Source organism: Trematosphaeria pertusa, assembly GCF_010094035.1.
Source record: "Trematosphaeria pertusa strain CBS 122368 unplaced genomic scaffold BU26scaffold_8, whole genome shotgun sequence".
Lineage (NCBI taxonomy): Eukaryota > Fungi > Ascomycota > Dothideomycetes > Pleosporales > Trematosphaeriaceae > Trematosphaeria > Trematosphaeria pertusa.
In genome coordinates, this window is record NW_022987219.1 from 298,289 (window position 1) to 317,950 (window position 19,662).

The following is a 19,662-nucleotide window of genomic DNA, read 5'->3' on the forward strand; positions in this document are numbered from 1 at the left end:
TCACACGAAGGAGCTTATAATAGTTAGGCAGTGCCGCGTCACATTCCGATCTATCTGTATGTTGGCACGGAAATCATGACACCGCGAGAGGGTGTACTTTTTCTATGATTCTGGCACCCGAGGTGCCAAACCGTTCAATAATACACTAGACACTAGATAGTGAAGAAGAGGGTAATGCTGATGAACAAAGGGAAAAATAATGCTATGCAAATGCAACCGGTGAAACGCCACCCATCCCAGTGTTCCGCCCAGTCCATATGCAAGTGCCTAGCCCGTGTGAAGTACCCAAAACACCGTGTGTATGCAAAACCCTCTTGAACCTCTGCATGCTCCCATCTATCCCGCCTAGAGATTAAAGCTCCACTCGCCCGTCAGCTGCCACGGGCCCTCAACCTCGATAGTGTTCTTAGAGCTATCCCACTTGCCCGCTGCGCGAGCGTGATCCTGGCCCAGCACAACGACTTTGGAGACGGTGATGCTCTCGCCGTTCTGGCCCGAGTACGCAAACGAGCCCGAGCAAGAGAACTTGCTGCCGTCGAAGCTGAACTCGATCTCGCTCGTGTTTGGCTGGTCAATCTTCTCGCCCTCATCGAGGTACAAGCGACCCTTCGCCTTGCCGTCTTCGCCCGGCGCAACGACGATGTAGAAGTCCTCTTTGCGTAGCTCGGCGGTCGTGTTGGCAGAGTTCATGCGGTGCGGGATGATAGTGCCGCCGCGGATGTGCACGGGGATATCGGTCCAGCTGACGTCCGAGACAGTGACGTTTGCGCCCTCGCCTTGCACGCGCTCGTGCGTCCAGTAGTCGTAGAAGACGTCATCGGGGAGGTAGAAGGTGACGGTCTCCGAGTAGTCGGTGGTGACGGGGCTGATGAGCAGCGCGTCGCCGTAGAACCACTGTTCCTGGATCGCGAAGGTGTTTTCATCCTCCGGGTAGAGATAGAACAGAGGGTTTATCATAGGCGTGCCGGTGGTGGTCTGATAGTACAGCCCCGTGTAGATGTAGTCTATGAGCTTGTAGCGCGTGTCGATAGCTTTCTTCGCCGCCTCCGTGACAAGCGGCCACTGGTAGAATTCCTGAGGCGTGGAGCTAATTTCAGCGTGGTTGCGATAGAAGGGCTGAAAGGCACCTAGGAGCGCCCAGCGTGCACACATGTACTGCTCCGCATTGCCGTTGAAGCCACAGACATCGGAGCCGACCATGGGCATCTGGTGCATGGCGACGAAGGCGAGCATTTGACGGATCGAGATGCGGTAGTCCTCCCATGCGGATTGGTTATCACCGAACCAGTGGGTTACTTTGCTGCCCGAGCCTGCGAAGGTGGAGCGTGTGAGCGTCATGGGACGGAGGCCGGGGCGCCGGGAGAGCATTGCGTCGTTTGTGGTGGTCGCCATCATGTGGCCGTAGAGATTGTGCGTGTCGTATTGTTTGGTTCCATCGTAGTTGCTGGTGTTGAACAAGAGCGTGAAGTCCGAGATATTACCTCGGTGGTTGCGGATCTGGTACTTTGGATGGAACCACTCGCGATTTGGTATGCCCTTCATCGAGCCGTTGGCAGCTTGACGGGGAACCAAAGACACATCCTTGGTCTTGAGTGATACATCCCTACTCTTAAGTGATCGCGCGACAGCTGTTCCACCCGGCTGGAAGTCGGCCGGGAAGCCAGGGATCGGACGGCCCGTGTTGGGACGCGGCGAATGCGCGGGCTGCGGTGGATCGTTCTGCTCGACTGCACTCTCCCTAGGTTTGCAGGTCTCATCTGCGCAGAAGTTGGAGGCTTCATTCATATCGACCCAGATGCCGTCAAGGTCAATGCCGGTCTCGGGATCGAAGAAGCGCGTAACCTCATCCGTCCACCACTTGGCTGTGTTCGGTGCGAACCAATCCGGCCAGGCTACCGCTCCAGCCCACTGCACACCGAGGTAGTCGGTGCCGTCCGCATGCTTGAGGAACACGTCCATGTCATGGCCCCGAGTATAGGTTGAGTAGTTGCCCACGGCATGAATACCAGGATCGAGGATTAGGACATAGCGCTGGCCCCGCTGGTGTAGCGTGGTGACAAGCTCCTGCATCTTATGCATAGGGAAGCGCTCCGGATCGACTGTGAAGTCCTGACGCAGGTCCATGTGGTCGATGTCGGTCCACATGACTTCTAAGGGAATGCCCGCAGTGGAGTAGTTGCCCACGACTTCCGCAACCATGTTAACATCCCAGTAACCATACTTGCACTGGTGGAAGCCCAGAACCCAGTATGGGTACATAGTCGAGTAGCCAACGACATCTGCATATTGCTTCGAGACGTCCGCAGGGCGACTGCCGGCGAGGAAGTAGAAGTCAAGGACACCGCCAATGGTGTTGTACTCCAGATACTGTTGCCCAGATTCCGTCCGATTGATAATGATGTTCATGGGATCCGAATTGAGCAGGAAGACGCCGTGCGTGCCTTTGTCACCGCGATGCTCAAAGTACACGGGGTGGCTGCCGTACAAGTTGGAATTATGCGGTATAAACGGCGATTCCGAATTCTCCATCACACGAACATAATTGTACGTCGGCAACCGGAAGGGATCAGAGTGCTCACCGAGGCCGTACAGAAACGGGTCCTCAGGCAAGTTCGTGCGAAGACGGATGTACTGTGTCTCGAAGACCAATGACGCGCCGGACGTGTCGAACAGCACCTCACCATTCTCTTTGCGTTTCACAGTGAAAGAGAACGGCTTCTCGACGAGGTCGAATTCGAGGGCCGCGTCATCAGACGTGGCATCATCGCTCTTGGGTCGCGGCAAAACTTCTTTCTGTACCTGATACACATTGAGCCCGGCATCGTATATGTTAACGTGGAGCCGCTCATCTATATGTGAGTTAGTATAGATTTCGAGTAAATAAAGCGCGCAAAATAAACGAGGTCACGTTGTTTCGAGTTTGATAGCCGAGACTTACTTGTTTGGTACTCAACCAACAACTTGAGGTCCTTGATGTCGTCGCTATATGCGTTGCAGGAACCGACAAGCGTAAGGTCGGCCGTGAGAGAGGAGCCTGTCTTGACGACATTGGAAGCAGCATACCCAGAGCACTTGTCACCGGCCGAGCTGGTGGTAAACGCGGGAGTGGTCGCTGGGTCTGGCGGCGGCGTGTTATCAGGTGCGGGTGCGGGTAACGCAGAGGTCAGCCCAGCGCAGGCGACGATTGCGAGAAGGACGTTCCGCGCGAACATGTTGCCGGTTGGTTGTTGAGTGGAACCGATTGTCTGTCCAAAAGGTGAGGGAGGTGAGGGAGGGAGCTGCTTAAATAGCTAGCTGGGCGAGGATTGGAGAACTGGGGAAAGTGAACGCCCAGGAAGCTCCACAAGCTCATTTGGTGCACAGGCAGTGATGCTACGGTGAAGCTAACGCTCGCCTGCCCGCATGATGGTGAAAGGGTGCGGCAGCACGGTCATTCGCCCGAAGCGTTGGCTTGCCCCAGATCGCCGAGGAGCGCGGCGCTGCCCAGGTGGTTACTATCGAGCGAAATTAGCAGGGGTAGAACTTCGCCCAGCCAGATTTCATACGTACCTGCGTTAGGCGCAGATGGAGCGCAGATATCGATAATTGCAGCGCGCCGGGCGACCGTCGACTCTTTTCCCGGCGCGTACGCGGTGTCCAGGGGTATGGTAGTGAACGGCATTGCGACGACACAAGTAGATTTGCCGGGCGACATATTCCAGGAAAGCGTGTTTGATGGACAACAGGAACCGGGGACGTAGCGCCAGGGAGCTGCTGCTGCCGAGAGGGTATGGATGTGCCTGATGATACCTTCCATTTGGACACGCGGAAGCAATAAGCAGGCCTGGAGGTATCCTTACCCTGTGCCTTCAGGGGCGGTACTTCTGCGGATGCCCTTCGCCCATTTTGGATGCATGCTCGCGGTGGCAGTCAGGGCGTATCTGGCTATTGCGATATTGTCGATAGCGCCAAAAGCTCGCGTTCTAGCTCCGCGAGACTGTACAAACTGCTATCGTGGACGGATATCGCTGGAGGGACTACGCGGTGATGGCTGAGAGCAAACAAGCCGGCGAGTAGAGGAACAGGGCGTGCATGACGCCCAACGGCGGGGCCCCGCAAGGAGGCGCAGAATCGCGCGAAACGCAGCCATCTGGCGTCGCGGGCGGGCCCCCTTTTGGCGGCATCGTGAAGGGACCGTGATGTTGAATGTGGATCAGCAGGAGAGGCGTGTGAATCTGCGGGCTGGCTGCGCCGTTCCCGTGTCCAAGCATGCCCTACCGAGGCCTAGCGCCATCCACCCCTGGCCATCCCTACGAGTCTGTGTCTTGACTGGCTGCGGGGAGATCTGTAATCTTAAGGGCCCTCGGCCTCTTGCAGACTCGGATCTCTCAAGCGCGGACAAGGCTGCACGAGCACGCGCTTGGTAGCACTGGTCGTGTGCGCGTCTCCCACATCACACCGAGGGAACGCGGGTTCGGACCAGGAATACGGCAGGAAGCTCTTCGCGATTATGTGGTACATGCTCGTGCGATACCGCATTTGATCGGACTCTCGCCTCCGCTGATAATTTCGGGGCTCGAAGGGATAGGCAAAGTCACCCGCAGCTGCAGGGAGGTCTTGTATTGGAAGATGCGTAAGCTCCTAACCTCGTCGCGTCCGCGGAATCGAGGACAGAGATTTTGGGGCTAGCTCTGGTCAGTGTCAAGGTGTGATCGCGGCCGTTCAGTGGTATATGGGATGAAAAGGTAGACAATCTGCCGGGATGCAAGGCCGTTGACCACGATGACGTGGGAAGGAAAAGATACCGACGCCACAGGCCGCCACAGCGCCACAAAACGAACGTAAACTAAACCTCGACTTTCTTCAACCTCATCCACAATACGTCCTGGCGAAGGCATTGCTCTGTGCTCTCCTGGTCCTGCTCTCAGCGATTCTCCTGCTCCCATATACGGCGATTCTGCCCCCGATTTCCGCTATGCCCCGCCGCGGCGCCAACTCCAGCGACCCCACTACCACTACGACAGCGCTCCCCGAGAAGACAGCATGGCCTGCCACGTTCACGGATGGCCTCCCGCTACCAAAGGTAGTCGTATTTGACTTGGACTACACGCTATGGCCGTTCTGGGTGGATACACACGTCACACCGCCCATCAAGGCGCACGAAGGCGGGCGGAAGGTCAAGGACCGGTATGGCGAGGGCTACGGCTTCTACTCCGACGTTGGAGGCGTGCTTGACGCGGTATGGAGTTTCTCCCTGATCTCGCACGCATGCTGACCTAGTTCAGCTGAGGCAGAAAGGCATCCAAATTGGCGCCGCTTCCCGCACACACGCACCCGATCTCGGCCGCGAGATGCTCAAGCTCCTCAAGGTCCCTCACGCGTCGTCCTCTTCTCAACGCGCGATCGACTACTTCGATCACCTCCAGATATACCCGGGTAGTAAGACGACGCATTTCGAGCGCATACAGCGGGATACCGGCATCGAGTATGCCGAGATGCTGTTCTTTGACGACGAGAGCCGAAATAAGAATGTCGAAGTGCTAGGCGTGGTAATGTGGTTGGTAAGAGACGGAGTGACGAGAGAAGAGGTGGACGCCGGCGTGAGGAGTTGGAGGAAGAGAAACAGGAAGGTTCCGAATTGAGAGGTCCGGCGCTACGACGTCCTCTTTGATGTGACGGCTCTTAGCGTTTCATGGGCTAGATCATGATGAGGTTAGATAAAAAGAGCGGGTTCGGTTACCAAAGGCATCGTCGAAGCGCACATACTAGGCCACCGGCCCATCTCTTCCAATACCTCTCAATGCCGGACCGCACCATGCGACGTGTATGGAACAATGTGCGAACATCATCCAGGAAGGTAACTGAAATGATTCCGTTCTTCCAATTAGTATAGACGGGTCGCTTGCCCAACCTGTCAATAATCTGGTATGTGTGGGGTTTTTACCCTGTGAAGAAGACTATTGAGTCAATAGGATCCCTTCCTCCTTTTCAGTTCTGCTATTAGTTTGCTGCTCGAATCATAGGTCTGACTTTTCTGCCTTCTTTTTTTGGCCCCGACGACGTTTGGACTACGCCACCGTCTTATACCCTTCTTAGAACACCACGAGAAGGCCGTCGCATAGCAACGAGCCGGCGGACGAGAATGGCGGGGGAAGTTTTGCATATCAGTGTGACATTGGCGCTGGTGCATATTCACCTGGCGCTCCTTCCTCTGCTTGACCGCTTTTCCGCTTTTGTCTTATCTCTGCCGCCGTTTGTTGGGGTTGCCTGCACCGAACGTGCGCCTTCCGCCCGCGCACTCGCCTCCTCCTTAAATCAGAAAATCTTTTCTCTCACCCCGCAATCACCGAGCTATTTTCGCCTCTTTCCAGACCTGGTTTCCCCCTCTCAAAGCTCTCGAGCGTCGACTTGACACTCGTCTCGCCACATACCTCACTCCACTGCCTACCAGACCGCAAGGGATACACCATGCGTTCAATCGCTGCCGTTGTCGGCGCCCTCCTGCTTCTCCTCCCTCTAGCCAGTGCCCGGGCGGTCCCTAGTGAGGTGGTCTCTGCCACCGACACCCAGGATCGCGCGAAAGACGACAGCATCTATTGCGGATGGGGCTACACCGGCAAAGGCCAGCAAGGCCAGCCAGTTGCGCTCCTCGCTAACGGGGTACGGTCTAACCGATATCCTGCGCTGAACAGCGCCATCGTGACTTGGGGCTGCACTTGCGAATGGATTGGGTAAGAGGCTCCAAACCTGTCGTCATACTGAGCTAACAAGTTGCACGATAGCCAGAAAGATTGTGATCCATTGGGTTACTACTTCGTATCTGGCATGTTCATGGGAGACTTCGCGGCTCCGGTCCACTGCTTCCAGTGCCTATTTACTGGACATGCTGCCAATGCCACGGTCGACAATACCACGGTCGAAGCTACCGCGAGCTCTGTCGAAGCGTCCGCCGTGAGCTTGATTCAGCACGAAGAACCTCGCACGGCGGGAACTAATCCCATTAACGCCGTCGAAGCGAACAAGGCCGTCTCCCCCAGTGGCTCCGCGAAGCGCGAAGATAGTACTGTATACTGCGGCTGGGGCTACACCGAAAAAGGTCTCCGCGGCGAAGCGATCCCGATCACCGACTCGAGTGTACAACTTCGTGGGGGCAAAACGCTGAATAGTGCGATTGTTAGCCGAGGCTACAAGGTTCTTTTCCTTAGGTGAGTAAGCCGTCTCCATAAGCCGTCTCCATAAGCCGTCAAGATATCAACTGCACAGGCACTGATTAGCTTCCGTGTAGTGATCCCGATTGCAGGAGACTCGTGGGATACTGGCTCGACGCAGGCGTGTTCCAGGGCGACTTTCCTACCGGGATTAGTTGCTTTACGTGCTACCAACCTCCGGGTGCAGAAGCTAATTCTATCAACGTCGAAGAGGCCGGTATTGCGAGGAGCATAATATCTACCACCGCGTTGAGCAAGCGCGATGGCCCAGACGACCCTTTCGACATCAGATACTGCGGTTGGGGTTACAATGGTAAAGGGCGTCGAGGCGACCAAACGTCGCTCCACGCTCCAGGTGGGGCCAAGGCAATCGGACGCGCCGCCCTGAACAGTGCCATCGTGAGCGGTGGCTGCGAGTGTATCTTTTATAGGTAAGCGATTGGAGATTGAAGTTTTAGCAATGACTGTCGACTGAAAGCTGTGACAGCAACCAAGATTGCAACAAAAACAAAGGCTATTCGAAACAGGTCCGTACATTCCAAGGCGATTTCGAGCAGCCCATCCACTGCTTCCGTTGCAGCATCTATGCGATGTCCAACAACATCTCAATCGCCGTAGCCAAGAGATCTGATACCGGCGTCAATGGCACTCTTGCGGGTAGCTGTGGTCTTGCCTGGACCGAAAAGAAGGAGGCCGGGAAATGGTTCTCTCTAGAGACTAAAGGAAAGCAAACTGTTCTCCCTCAGATCCAGAGTGCAAGGATCTCACCGGGATGCTCCTGCAACTTCTGGACGTAAGTCAACTTATTCACTGTCCTAGGCCCATCCGAATGCGCTGACGTTGCTTATAGAAATGCTAGCTGTCAAAGTGGCCCGTTCTCATTGCACGGGCCTGGGCATGGGAACCTTCCGAAGCGGGCCAAGTGCTTCTCTTGCCAGTACGACGGGACGAACTATGGGCCTGAGACCGAGTTCAGCGTTGACTCCAAGGCTGCTAGCATATAAGCAACCTTGTCAGACAGCAAAACTTCGCGAAACGGTCTCGATATCCGCAACTAAGAGTACCAGTGTCGGTCTGAACACCGGAACGATGTCTTTTCCATGACGAACAGCTCTGCAGAGAAAGTTTGGCGGCAGAACAGGTTTCGACTAGATGTCTTCAGATAATTTGCTAGATGGAGGTATAATCAGCAATGAATGCTTATCAGCTCCCTCACTTCCTCTTGAAGCGACTATGCGCGGTGTCTATTTACAAATGCCGTCGCCAACCGTGACCCGCTAAGGAATAGAGGTCACCGAGTGAGCATGTGCGGTTATACTAAAGGGACCATATGAAGCCTAGAGGAGATTGACATGATGATTACTTCTACTTCAATCTTGACAAAAAGCGCATCATATGAGTCTGGGGTTTATTTTCGTGAGCCGCTAGTGACAAAATAAGCTAGCACCCTTTCGTTTGACCCCAACTCTCTCCGCTCCTCACCAAAGCCCTCATCACCAAGCAGGCATTCTCACAAAACAAGAACGACGATCCCCGCCTATGCACACCTATGAACGCCATCTATCAGCCACCGAGCCCCTTCGGCGAATACTACTCCGCGGACTCTATATCCGCTCCAAACTTATCCGTACCCGATGAGCCCCTGCGCCACGGCGGCACATTTTGGGGGTTGTACGGGCCATAGTTCGGGCCAGCCGCAGTGCCATGACCAGACCCGTACCCGGAATCATGGGTCGCGGCGCGCTTCGACAGAATCTCTAGCAGCATGGCCGTCTGCACCGATTCGTGGCTCCGGTAACCGCCATAGACCGCGCCATTTCCACCGTATATAGCGGCATAGACGTTTCGCTGTGGATATCCGGGAACAGTCTGGAATGGACCGATCGGTGAACGATGACCGGATGCGTAGGCGGAATCATGAGGGGAAGAGCGCTGGGGCTGGCCGATGCCTAGGAGGTCCTTTAGGAGCCCGGATTTCTGCTCGGGCGTGAGGGGTGTGGATTCCCAGCCTGGAACGCGCAGTAGTACTTTTAGCATAGCGGCTTGCTGCTGTTCTAGAGTGGGGCCGGAGCTTGTGCTGCCAGCTGGGTGGGCATGTTCATCCTGGACCAGGCCCTCATCATACTCACGCGGGAAGATGGTGACTGGTTTCTCCGGTATTGACACCTCAGTCATAGTGGTCCCGGAGCTTGTGCTGTCATCATCTGGGTGATCATGTTCACAATAGATCGCGCTACCCTGACCTTCGTCGTACTCATGCGGGGAGACGGCAACTGGCTGTCGCGGCATCCAAGCCTCCGCTTGGTTAGTCAGCGACATGACCTCCTCACAAATAAGTGTTTGCTCTGGAGGTGCGGACAGAGCAGGCAAGGCAAAGCCACTACGCTGGAGTTGGAGAGCATCGGGCTGCGTGGGCTGCGTGAGCTGCGTGGGCTTGGGAGCGGAGACTTGATCCAGTGCCTTCCGGTTCTCGTAACGCTCATGGGGGGAAGCGTAAAGACCAGGTGGGCAAGCAGGTCCGGGCCGATAGGCTGTTGCAAACACCATGTCGCTATCCGCCGGATTCTGGTTGCTAGCCTGCGCCACGGACGACAGGTCGAGATCCAACGAGGACACCCCATTCTTCGATTGCTTCTTCATCTCCCAGTCATGCAGGATGCGCTGCGCAGTAGTCAAACCGCGAGTCGGATCATATACTTGCATGTCAATAGCCTCTTGGACCCGCTCATCAGCGTTGTCGCAATGGCCGAGGAGGATCCAGCAATGCTCCGTCTCAGTGAAATGAGTAGCGCAGACTTGGAGCTTGTTTACAAGAGGTGTGCCGGAAGTTGAAATGACAAAACCGGGAGCCGAGCCGACACAGTCCGATGCGCATTGGGGACGAGCCCATTCAGGCACTTCAATAGGTATAGGCCCAGGCTCGCGACTATCTTGATAGCCCCGAAGCTCGTTGTGCGCAAAGACTCCATCTGGGCAATATCCAAACAGATTGTGTGGCAGAAGCTCGTCCTGCTTTACAGAGTGGCGCCACCAATGCACACGCGCGGCCGGATTAAGTCTATCGGGATGTTGCTCGCGCAGGAGGAAGAAGGCGTCGTTGGGTTCAGTGACCTCGGGATCTACTGGAGGTGGAATGAAGGAGCTACAATCTGGTTGCTCCTCGCAGAAGTACCTCTCGCTCCTCCAAACCCGGCGGGCAAGGAAATACGCCGCACGCACAAGCTTCTCAGTACGGGGATCCGTCTCAGAGCCCCTAAAGAAATCTCCCTCGCTCGTCATCTGGCGATAGACCTGTATGAACTCGTTGGGATCTTTGCAGCCGTCCATGAACGAGAGCTTGAACGTCGCGAGCCAGGGGTTATGGCCAATATTGTTCTTGTGGAGGAAGACGTTTAACTCGGCCAGTTTTCTCAGGGTCCATGGTGTTCCATCAGTTCGCGGGGATAGCTTGTTCCAGATCCACAGCACGTCTTCTGCTTCGTCTTCGGCATATGCAGAGGGTCCGCAGATCTCGGATGGCGCTTGTCTCAGCATTATCTGTTCGGCCTGCGCGTGCCATTCCGGATTGCCTTGAAGCACCGCTAAGCTCTTAATCGCAAACTGGATATAAGCTTCGCCGTAACTGCCAGACTGATGCGGTAGTGTTTCGTTGACATCTAGACCTAGGCCTTTTCCGCGATACTGGGACAGTCCGCGACCATTCTCGAATCGAGCGCCTTCAAGCGCATGAACGGAAGGCGTAGATTTGCGTTTGCCGCCTTCATCGTCCGCCTGGTAGAGTTCAAGCGTAAGCGCGGCTTCCCGGCCTTGGATACCCGCGGAGAAGGCATGGGGATCTTCCGGCAAGTCTGCGCGGATGGCCTTGCGCTCAACGACCATGACTGGATTCTTTGTAGATCGATCCAGTTTCACGACAAAGTCCGCATACTCAAGCGGAACATCTTCAGTATCGCGATCCTCCATCCATATTGGAGAGCTATCTCGATATTCCTCGAAGCAGCCGGAATTCAGGGCGTTGGCCTGCTCCACGGTCAACAACTTGGCGCCGGTCGTGTCCTTCGCCTTGTCAATGAATGACTTCTTGAAGGCATAGAGGAGTCTTCCCTCTTGCGGATCGAAGGCAAGCTTGCCGTTTTTCATCTGAAAGGCGGTGTTGAACGCCTTGAAGACGCGGATGCTGCCGTCGGGCAGTCGGCCGAAGAGAGCATGGTTTGATGGGAGCTCGACGAGCGCCTCGCATTGAGCACCACCGTACTTCTTGAGCTCGTTGCGCTGCCATTGATAGTCGAGATGCTCTGTGTTGTAGTCAACCTCGGAAGTGTTGGAAGGGGCAGCGCAAATATCGTCCTGGCGATTTTCGCACTCGCCTGGTCGCGGGTGGGAGACGAGCTCTTCGGCGTCTTGGAACTGGGCACTGACGAGCGATTTGACGTACACGGCGACGTTTTCGGAGAGGTCGGTGACACCTGATTGAGAATCGCAGTTGGATTCATCGGTTGTAACCTGCTCTTCGCAGGCAAGTTCCTCATGGAACTCTCGGTTCGTGAGCACGTCGCCGCCATCAGCAACCAACCTAGCTGAGGTGTATGTTTCCTTCTCGCCGAGATATTGGTCCTGCCCGATGACCTGAGGGCGGACCCATTTTCCTATGGCTTCTATAGGCTCGCGGTTGTGCTGTCCGGGCTCCCAGCTATTCCCCGTCTCATCCTGATACTCCATAACAGCTGCTGCTGCAGCCTTGCCGTCGTTGTCATCCATGAACAGGCTCACATCATCGAGCTGCTCATCGTCAATCATGTCGAGCCAAGCGGGCACCGGATTGTAGCCCACAAGCTTCGCACGGCTCGCATCATCGCGCAATTCCTGTAGCACTACTGATTGCGCCGCATCCTTGTTCACCTGCGGGTAATCACAGCTCTCGTCGTTCAATTGCTTCTCCTCGGAGTCGGAGAGCCATGGCCGAGCTTCATCGTTCACTCCCCACTCCCGCTCAGTATCCAACTCGTACTCCCGACGAAACACGCCCTGCTTGGCAGCCTTTCGCCGGAGGATGTTGACGCGATCGGTCAGGCCCTTTGATTCATAGCGGCCCCAGGTCAGCTCCTCCATCAGCCAGTTCGAGCCATCCTTCTTCCGCAGCTTAGCCCAGTAGCTGAGGTCGTTGGGCTTGCTATAGAACTCAGGAGGCCGCCAAGCTGTCTTCTCCAGCATGGCCTTGAGGTCCGCCTTGTCTGATTCCACCGGCCGGTCCTGCCAATCTAGGCGTTCATATGCTCGTGGGTTCGCGTCGTCATCCCACTCCGACTTCACCGAGAAGGTCTCGAGCCAGGGGTCTAGGGAGTTCTGGTCTCCGCAAGAGAAAGGGCCATCGTTGAAGAATAGGAGCGAGTTCGTGAGCGGGTCGTACACCTGGACGAGTCCATTGCTACCACAGGCGAATTGCGTGCGGGGAGGAGTAGAAGACGAGGAATCGTCGATAGTCGGCGGCGGCGGGTGGATTGAGAGGGTGAACTTGAGCGTGGGAGTGTTGCCGGACGAGTCGCGGATGGTGAAGGTCACAGGCCCGGAAAAGGAGGTCGCGAACCCAGCATGCCCGTCAATGTTTGACTTCAGCCACGACATCGCGAGCTCCTTGACAGCTTGGTCGCTCATGGATTGCTGAGCGGGGCCAGCGCGAAGGTGAGACATCTTCTGCGCAGAAATTCGTGGAGCAGACGCCGTGGTGCTGAGGATAGAAGAATGCAGGATGTGCATGTGTGGTTTGGCTTGAATCTGCTGAAATCGCCGTTGCGGTCGGGGTTGACTTAGGTCGCAGCGAGTCGCGTTAGCGGGAGCAGGTAAGGACAAAGGTGAGGCTAGGCTCGAGCATTGTATTGGAGTGGGGCAGGCGGGCGCACGGAGCTGATTGGAGCTTGGCATGTAGCGCGGTGAATGCTCCCGTAACGTGACGTTGCCCGCGCACAATGTTCGTTGTTAGGGCTGTGGCTAGACTTATGCTCCCGATTTCGGAGATGAGGTAGGGCTCGGGAATGAATTGCGCGGGTGTGACGTTCTAAGTCGTCAATTCACTGTCTCTTCCGCTATGGAAGGGGGAGCGGATGACGTAACGGTCAGGGGCTCACCCTTCGTGACTCCGCCTCATACTCTCAATAGCTCGGAAGGTGGTTCTAATTTCCCGTTGCGAAAGTATATAGCTGGCAGCAAGCAGCTACATGCAAACTCTCGTACCGAAAGCCCCTAGAGACGACTTGGGCGCCGTACGATCGCTTGGTACATCCCCAAACTTGAACGCTTTCGAAGTTGATGATGGTGGGAGTGCCACCAATCTCTCGACACCAGGGTGCTAAGTTCAGCAGCGCCTTCGTAAAGAAGCACCTGGTTCGCGTTTGCGAGGGTATGAGAAGGTCTAGAAGACTACATATACATAAGAGTCAGGTATAAGCGAGGGGTGATCGACAGGCGGACCGATCAGAAGCATATACAGGCAATGGCTCTAAGTCTACGCAGCCTGGCTAAGATACCACTGACTCTATCGTTCTAGCTTAGTGGGAGCTAGTATCGTTTGTATTGCGCTGCTGGACCTATCCCATTCCACGCCTCCGTTTTCCTTCCTCTTCAATGCAATTCCGGCGAACAAAGACGATGCAGGCCTGAATGCCTGGTTTTGTTTCATTGTCCATTGTTTCAGCTCTGCCCAGGACAAAACGCGATCCTGCAGTTGAAAGGTCCAACGCCGCCCTTGTTCTGGCTAGGTCTTGAAAGCACTAGATTCTGACCTTCTCCTCAAACATTTTTCTCTACATCCAGTCCGTCTAACTTCTAGTATCTATCCTCAACATGAGCGCCCAAGATATTGTTTCTGGCCTTGCCAACCTCATCTGGCTGCCATGCGTCTTTACTCTCCTCCTCACTTTCGGGACGTACGCCTACTTCAAACGGCGTTACGAAACTCTCTTGATGAGAGAGCGGCAGGTCATGCACGAGCGCATCTGGGATGCATACAATGCACTGCGGGGCCATCACGCGAGAACACCTCACGATATGGAGAAGACGGTGGAGGAAGTATATGCGCTTCTAAACAACGAGGAACAGCGGCAGAAATACTACGGGGCGTACGACTATGCTGTAGCCTACCGGGCTTTGATGGAAGACGCTGCGAGGGCGATGTATGATGAGATGTATGGCTATAGGCCGGTGATCAGATGGTCTCCACGGGAGGGGTTCGGCGCCGGCTACGACGTCAGCAATGCCGGGACTTATCGCTCTGCGCGGGCACAGTCATTTATGAGCCCTAAAAGCGCTGCGCAGGTGTTTCCAGGTTCTCCGGCTGAGAGTTCTACCTCCACCAATGGGGCTGAGCATGAAAGACGGAGCATTATCGATGACTTCCTCGCCAGCGCAATTGAACAGGGCGCAAGTATCACTATGAGCTCTCCAGCTCCTGACTCCCCGCGAAAAGCTCCTATCAAGACGCCACCAATGCCGTTCGGAGCGTCCCGCACCCCCATGTTCGCCAACGCCTCCGAAAGTCCCACGCAGTTTTCGCATGCCACAATTAACACCTCCAGCCCGTTCGTAAAGATATCGCCGAATCTTGCACGGGGCTTCCCTTTTGAAGGCTTGAGCCTAAAGAGCAAGCACTCGCCGTTACAAAGTTCGTCTGCACCCGCGGAAGGTGTGGGTCTGGGGCTTGATGGTGTTTCCATGTCGGGTAATGATGGAGAACGGTCATCTCGGAAACGGCGGAAGAGAGGTAGAAAGCGTACGCGCCAAGAGCCTAGCGATGCTTCCAATAGGCCTGAGTCGTAGTGCTTAGGCGAATGCTCGATCTAGATACGCCGGCGGTTACTTTGGGGTGCAACCCCCTTGTTTGTTTGAAGGGAGGCCCTAGGAGAAAGCTGCTCGGATATGGAGCTTAGACCATTGCTCGTCGTCAGTATTTATCACCGCTTTGAGGTTTCCAAATCCATTCTAGAATTTCACATTGCTCGGCCCATCCTGCAATCATGGATTCTTCTCGGGGTCCTGCTTTACTATGCATAATCAGTGACCAACATGGCGCGCCACAATTCAACTCGGGCGAGGCGCCGGGCTCCGTTCAATACGTCGAACCGTATTCAACCGCGTTTCTTCACTCTTGTTTACTACCGGCTGGTCGGCATCATCGGAGACTGGACGATGGCCAGATATCATCTGAGAGATTCCGGATGCTTTCTCTCATATTACATTAGCGCTTTGGTTGGAACTCCATGCATCAAGAATGTCGATTTACCGTCCCAGAGTCCACGGGAACCGAGCTTCTGTGACACCTTGGGTTATCCAATGGTTTCATCGTGTCAGAGGCTTGCAGTCGGCTGGCATAGAGCATCTGTCGCAGTCGCAACATCGAGAATATCTCTCTATCGGGCCGTCTCACAGATATCACCCGTGCGAAGCGGGACAGGATACTTGCAGACGAGCAAAAGAGCGTTGGACACGATATTAGTGTCCGCGTCCATGCGTGTCATGTCTTCGGTCTTTACCTACTAGGGGCCTTTAGGAGAAGCTTTCCGCAGTTCAAAGTTAGGACATGCTTACCGCGAACTACGTACCTACACAGGGGGAGGAAGAAGGGAGTGGAACAGAGGAACCTCGGGCTGATGAATACGGTGGCGGTGGCGGTATATGCGAGATTGCTGGCTCTGGCTAGGCTTGGGAGGCACGGTCGAGCAAATACCGGCCGTAAAGCAAGGGACAAGAGGTCTCTCCAATGTAGTGCCGGATTGGGTGAGGCTGAGCTGGGATGATTTCACGTGACCTGGATGAGTCAACCTCGAATTGCAATGCATAAGAGCTTCGCCCTTACCTAGATATTTGAACACAGCGTCAAGGCTTGAATATCCACCCGGTGAGCAATACCTACTGAGACATTACCGACCGGAAGCCATCCCACCGTCGCCCACAATGTCGGATGCTGCGCCGCCACACCCACGTGCCGGGTCCGCGGACGATCAAAAAGGATCGCTTTCCCTGGCCGACCGCATGAAGCAATACGAAGCTACTTTCGACTTCACTCTTCCTCTCTCCTCTCCGGTCATACTCCGCCTAGATGGCCACACCTTCTCGCGCTTTACAGCGCATTTCTGCCGCCCGTTCGACCAGCGCATCCACGATGCAATGGTATCAACATGCTCCGATCTCCTCAAATACTTCCCTCAAGCAACAGTGGCATATACGCAGTCCGATGAGATAACGCTGGTCTTCCCGGCCGGCGTCCAGACCTTCAACGAGAGGGTGCAGAAGCTGAGTAGCTTGGCGGCAAGTTACTGCTCGGTGAGGTTCAACGCGCATCTCGCCGCATTCCTGGCTGCGAACCCGGAACCCAAGGTCAAGGTCTCCGCATACGATAAATTAGGCACTGCGCACTTCGATGCGCGCTTTTTCGCCGTCCCGTCGGTCGAGGAAGCGCTGAATTGCCTGCTCTGGAGATGCCGCGGCGATGCCGTGAGGAATTCCGTCAACGCGTTCGCGAGGACGCTGTATTCGGATAAGCAACTGCATAAGAAGACAACGAAAGAGGTGCTGCGGATGATGGAAGAAGACAAAGGTGTGAAATTTGAGGAAGCGGTGCCGAAGTGGGCGGTCGAGGGGAGCCTGATGAAGAGGGAGCAGTATGAGCACACAGGGACGAATTTGAAGACAGGGCAAGAGGAAGTTGCGCTCCGGACGAGGACGAGGGTTGAGGATCGCGGCGTGAGGGAGTTCTCGGCGGAGAACCTGAAGTTGGTGACCGAGAAGTATTGGTGAGGTTGAAGAGATGGTTTTCGTGCGGGGGCTCCAGGGCTTGGACTCCTGGAGTGGGTATCTGGAGTTTGGAGTCAAAGTCACGATGCCCGCGTGGCATCCCGCATCTATATATGCATGAAATGTACAGTATTGCTCCTCAGAGACCTTTCGATGCCGACTTTCGAGTGTTCCGCGCAGGAGTGGGCCGACAAAAAGGCCCCCAACTCCGAATCGAACGCATATGTACGACCTTCTATTTTAATCGGCGTCCAGCCAATTAAAAGCCACGCTTAGGTGCTTGGGTCGCTGCTAAAATGCACTAAAATGCACACCTCAGGCTGTGCTGATCTCGTCTCAACCGCGTCCAACTTCACACAATTCGTCATTCATCTGACAGTCGCGCGCTCTGGGGCCTTTTGTACGGGTAAACGTCGCCCCGGCTTATATCACACGACTATAGCCTTGTGGTTCCGTGGAACTGGGGTGGAGAGGCTCAAATAAAACACGCTGATCGCCCGTGCGATGATCTCGCCGCCGCTGCCGCTGCGCTCCTCGTATTTGAAGCTCTAATCCGACTGCGACCCTTGAATCCTTCTGAGGCCTTGACGGACCCTCCAGATACGGCCGTGTTTCGACAATCCCAGGGCCAACCGGCCAGGCTGTCGTCATGGGGTACACGCGCATTCACACCAGCGCTCAGAATGTTCCTCACGAGCAGATGGAGAATATAGAGATGGCCGGCTACTCTTCTGGATATGCTTCACAGCCAACGAATATCTATTCTCCGCCTGCCGGACCGCTCCCGGGTTCAGATAGGAAGGATAGGGATTCCAAAGCGTATTTCGCAAGCGACCAACCTCCAGTAAAGCATTGGCCTGTGCATTCGCAACGAGTCTCCAAGATCACCCCATTAAGAGCGTTCATCATATTCTTCGATGCTGTACTAGCTTCGACGCCCATCATGTTCATAGGTAAGGATGATGGTTCCTTCTCGGTAGAGGATGTATGAGCTGACCCTACAACCAGCGCTGGCTCTCATTGCTGCGAGGCTTGATGGAAAAGAGGTCAACGACTACGGACTACGTCTTCGCCAAACACTGCTTCTCTCCCCAACCATCTTCCCTGTCATTTTCGCAGCGCTTATGGGACGCTGCTTCAAGCATGTCGGCCTCTTTCTTGCCGAGCGCGGCACCACCCTTGGCCGCCTTGAACAGCTAGTTGGCTGTCAATCGCTCTTCTCTGCGATCGAACGTCAGATATCTCTCCGCTCCTGGTCCCTCGTCGGACTTTTCCTCACCCTTATCTGGCTCCTTTCCCCCCTCGGAGGACAATCTGCTCTTCGGTTGCTGGATCAAGAGAACAAGTCCGTGCCGTCCACAGACACCTTTCAATATCTGAACCCGTTGGCTATGCAGGATTCTTTGATGCTTGGTGCCAGCGCCGCCAACTCCGGAAGAAGCACGTTCACCTCAGTTTTCCTCGCCGCGCTCCTCAGCAGCTCCAAGTATCAAAACACGTCAATGGACCTTTGGGGTAACGTCAAGCTGCCCACCTATCGCTCTATCGAAAACACCACCTCTGACGACTGGAAACTGGTCCCGAACGACACCAACACAGACGTCACGTACGCATCGTTGATCGGAATTCCGGTTGCAGGCCGACATTTCGCTGGGAACAGCACCTTCAACCTCAAAGCAAGACAGTGGGACATCACCTGCGACAGCAACGAGGAGATGAGCAAGAATGCCAGTGATTTCGGCAATGCGACCGCAACGTGGAAGCTTAACTACACCGAAAGCGGCAGGTGCGACAAGTACCCCTGCCCGTTCAGCTTTAAGTCTCTCGACGAAGCCTACAACTACACCGTTGCGAGCTGCGAGATGTCCTACGAGTACTTTGAAGCCGGCATAAACTGCAATGGCACGTCATGCGCAGCGACCCAAATGCGCAAACTCGATCTGCTCGATGCTGGGTATACCGAAGACGCAGACGACTTCACACGCGGCAATCTCGTTCTGAACTCAATGCTCTTTCTCCCCACCGTCGACAACTACGGCGTAGGCGATGCCGGCGTCAGAGGCAGTACAAATATGGAGAAGTGGATGATGGATCCGACGAACTTCATCGGCGCGACCTACGACAACGTCAACCTTTATCAGCTCCCTCCCGCGCTCCTCGCGGCCCGCCTCACGATCATATGGAACACGTTCTTCCAATCGACATACGCCACCACCGCTCTCGGAGGCAGCCTGCCTTCCAATCTAACCTCGCTTACGGTCGACAGTCCCGCCTTGACGTTCAACGAGACGACGGCTAGCATCTCGAATCCATCGCCGCCGGTCTACAAGATAAATTGGAAATGGTTCGTCGCGCTGCTCGTCGCGTCGATTATCCTGCAGATTGCTGCGTACACGGGGCTCGTGCTGAAGTACGTCACGCTCGCGCCGGATATTATTGGGTATGCGAGCAGTTTGACGTTGCTGAATCCGTATGTGCCGACGCCGACGGGAGGAACGACGTTGCATGGGCTGGAGAGAACGGCGCTGTTGCATGATTTGCCCGTCAGGATAGGAGATGTATGCGCGAACGAGCCGGTGGGCGCGATTGCGTTTGCGAAAGCCGACCAGGGAATGGTGGGAAGACTGGATCGGAGGAGGTGGTATATATAGGGCGTACCGTTTGTATCACGAATGTTATGGAATATCCCATT

At 55.3% G+C, this 19,662-nt stretch overlaps 7 protein-coding genes across 7 annotated transcripts; 5 read left to right on the forward strand and 2 right to left on the reverse strand.

Moving 5' to 3' along the window:
• Positions 1 to 212: 212 nt before the first annotated feature.
• On the reverse strand, positions 213 to 3,292 carry BU26DRAFT_322655 (glycoside hydrolase family 31 protein). Its single transcript, XM_033822082.1, has 2 exons — positions 2,939 to 3,292; positions 213 to 2,849 (listed from the first exon to the last, which is right to left on the reverse strand). Exons 1-2 carry the CDS (start codon positions 3,210 to 3,212, stop codon positions 346 to 348), a joined length of 2,778 nt encoding a protein of 925 aa, XP_033682897.1. The 5' UTR covers positions 3,213 to 3,292; the 3' UTR covers positions 213 to 345.
• A 1,444-nt stretch (positions 3,293 to 4,736) lies between these two features.
• Positions 4,737 to 5,783, forward strand: BU26DRAFT_322642 (magnesium-dependent phosphatase-1). Its single transcript, XM_033822081.1, has 2 exons — positions 4,737 to 5,218; positions 5,265 to 5,783. Exons 1-2 carry the CDS (start codon positions 4,955 to 4,957, stop codon positions 5,619 to 5,621), a joined length of 621 nt encoding a protein of 206 aa, XP_033682898.1. The 5' UTR covers positions 4,737 to 4,954; the 3' UTR covers positions 5,622 to 5,783.
• A 664-nt stretch (positions 5,784 to 6,447) lies between these two features.
• Positions 6,448 to 8,191, forward strand: BU26DRAFT_565322 (uncharacterized protein; the record flags this gene model as incomplete). The annotated part of the gene is made up of 5 exons (XM_033833389.1): positions 6,448 to 6,710; positions 6,762 to 7,184; positions 7,265 to 7,618; positions 7,675 to 7,980; positions 8,038 to 8,191. 5 exons carry the CDS (start codon positions 6,448 to 6,450, stop codon positions 8,189 to 8,191), a joined length of 1,500 nt encoding a protein of 499 aa, XP_033682899.1.
• A 506-nt stretch (positions 8,192 to 8,697) lies between these two features.
• BU26DRAFT_595646 (uncharacterized protein) lies at positions 8,698 to 13,454 on the reverse strand. The gene has a single exon (XM_033834947.1). The coding sequence runs from the start codon at positions 13,104 to 13,106 to the stop codon at positions 8,778 to 8,780; it is 4,329 nt and encodes a 1,442-aa protein (XP_033682900.1). The 5' UTR covers positions 13,107 to 13,454; the 3' UTR covers positions 8,698 to 8,777.
• A 570-nt stretch (positions 13,455 to 14,024) lies between these two features.
• On the forward strand, positions 14,025 to 14,996 carry BU26DRAFT_505678 (uncharacterized protein; the record flags this gene model as incomplete). The annotated part of the gene is made up of 1 exon (XM_033826863.1): positions 14,025 to 14,996. One exon carries the CDS (start codon positions 14,025 to 14,027, stop codon positions 14,994 to 14,996), a length of 972 nt encoding a protein of 323 aa, XP_033682901.1.
• A 1,044-nt stretch (positions 14,997 to 16,040) lies between these two features.
• Positions 16,041 to 16,998, forward strand: BU26DRAFT_519693 (uncharacterized protein). The gene has a single exon (XM_033829122.1). It carries the CDS (start codon positions 16,131 to 16,133, stop codon positions 16,971 to 16,973), a length of 843 nt encoding a protein of 280 aa, XP_033682902.1. The 5' UTR covers positions 16,041 to 16,130; the 3' UTR covers positions 16,974 to 16,998.
• Positions 16,999 to 17,685: 687 nt separating this feature from the next.
• BU26DRAFT_428919 (uncharacterized protein) lies at positions 17,686 to 19,621 on the forward strand (the record flags this gene model as incomplete). The annotated part of the gene is made up of 2 exons (XM_033823809.1): positions 17,686 to 17,923; positions 17,979 to 19,621. The coding sequence occupies 2 exons, from the start codon at positions 17,686 to 17,688 to the stop codon at positions 19,619 to 19,621; spliced, it is 1,881 nt and encodes a 626-aa protein (XP_033682903.1).
• Between the last annotated feature and the right edge of the window lie 41 nt (positions 19,622 to 19,662).

Bases quoted from the DNA above. Each gene is read 5' to 3' on its own strand.
- BU26DRAFT_322655 (XM_033822082.1), bottom strand. From the start codon at position 3,212: ATGTTCGCGCGGAACGTCCTTCTCGCAATCGTCGCCTGCGCTGGGCTG. The intron at 2,850-2,938 runs GTAAGTCTCGGC...ACTCACATATAG, and splicing joins GTTGGTTGAGTACCAAACAA to ATGAGCGGCTCCACGTTAAC.
- BU26DRAFT_322642 (XM_033822081.1), top strand. From the start codon at position 4,955: ATGCCCCGCCGCGGCGCCAACTCCAGCGACCCCACTACCACTACGACA. The intron at 5,219-5,264 runs GTATGGAGTTTC...GACCTAGTTCAG, and splicing joins TTGGAGGCGTGCTTGACGCG to CTGAGGCAGAAAGGCATCCA.
- BU26DRAFT_595646 (XM_033834947.1), bottom strand. From the start codon at position 13,106: ATGCCAAGCTCCAATCAGCTCCGTGCGCCCGCCTGCCCCACTCCAATA.
- BU26DRAFT_519693 (XM_033829122.1), top strand. From the start codon at position 16,131: ATGTCGGATGCTGCGCCGCCACACCCACGTGCCGGGTCCGCGGACGAT.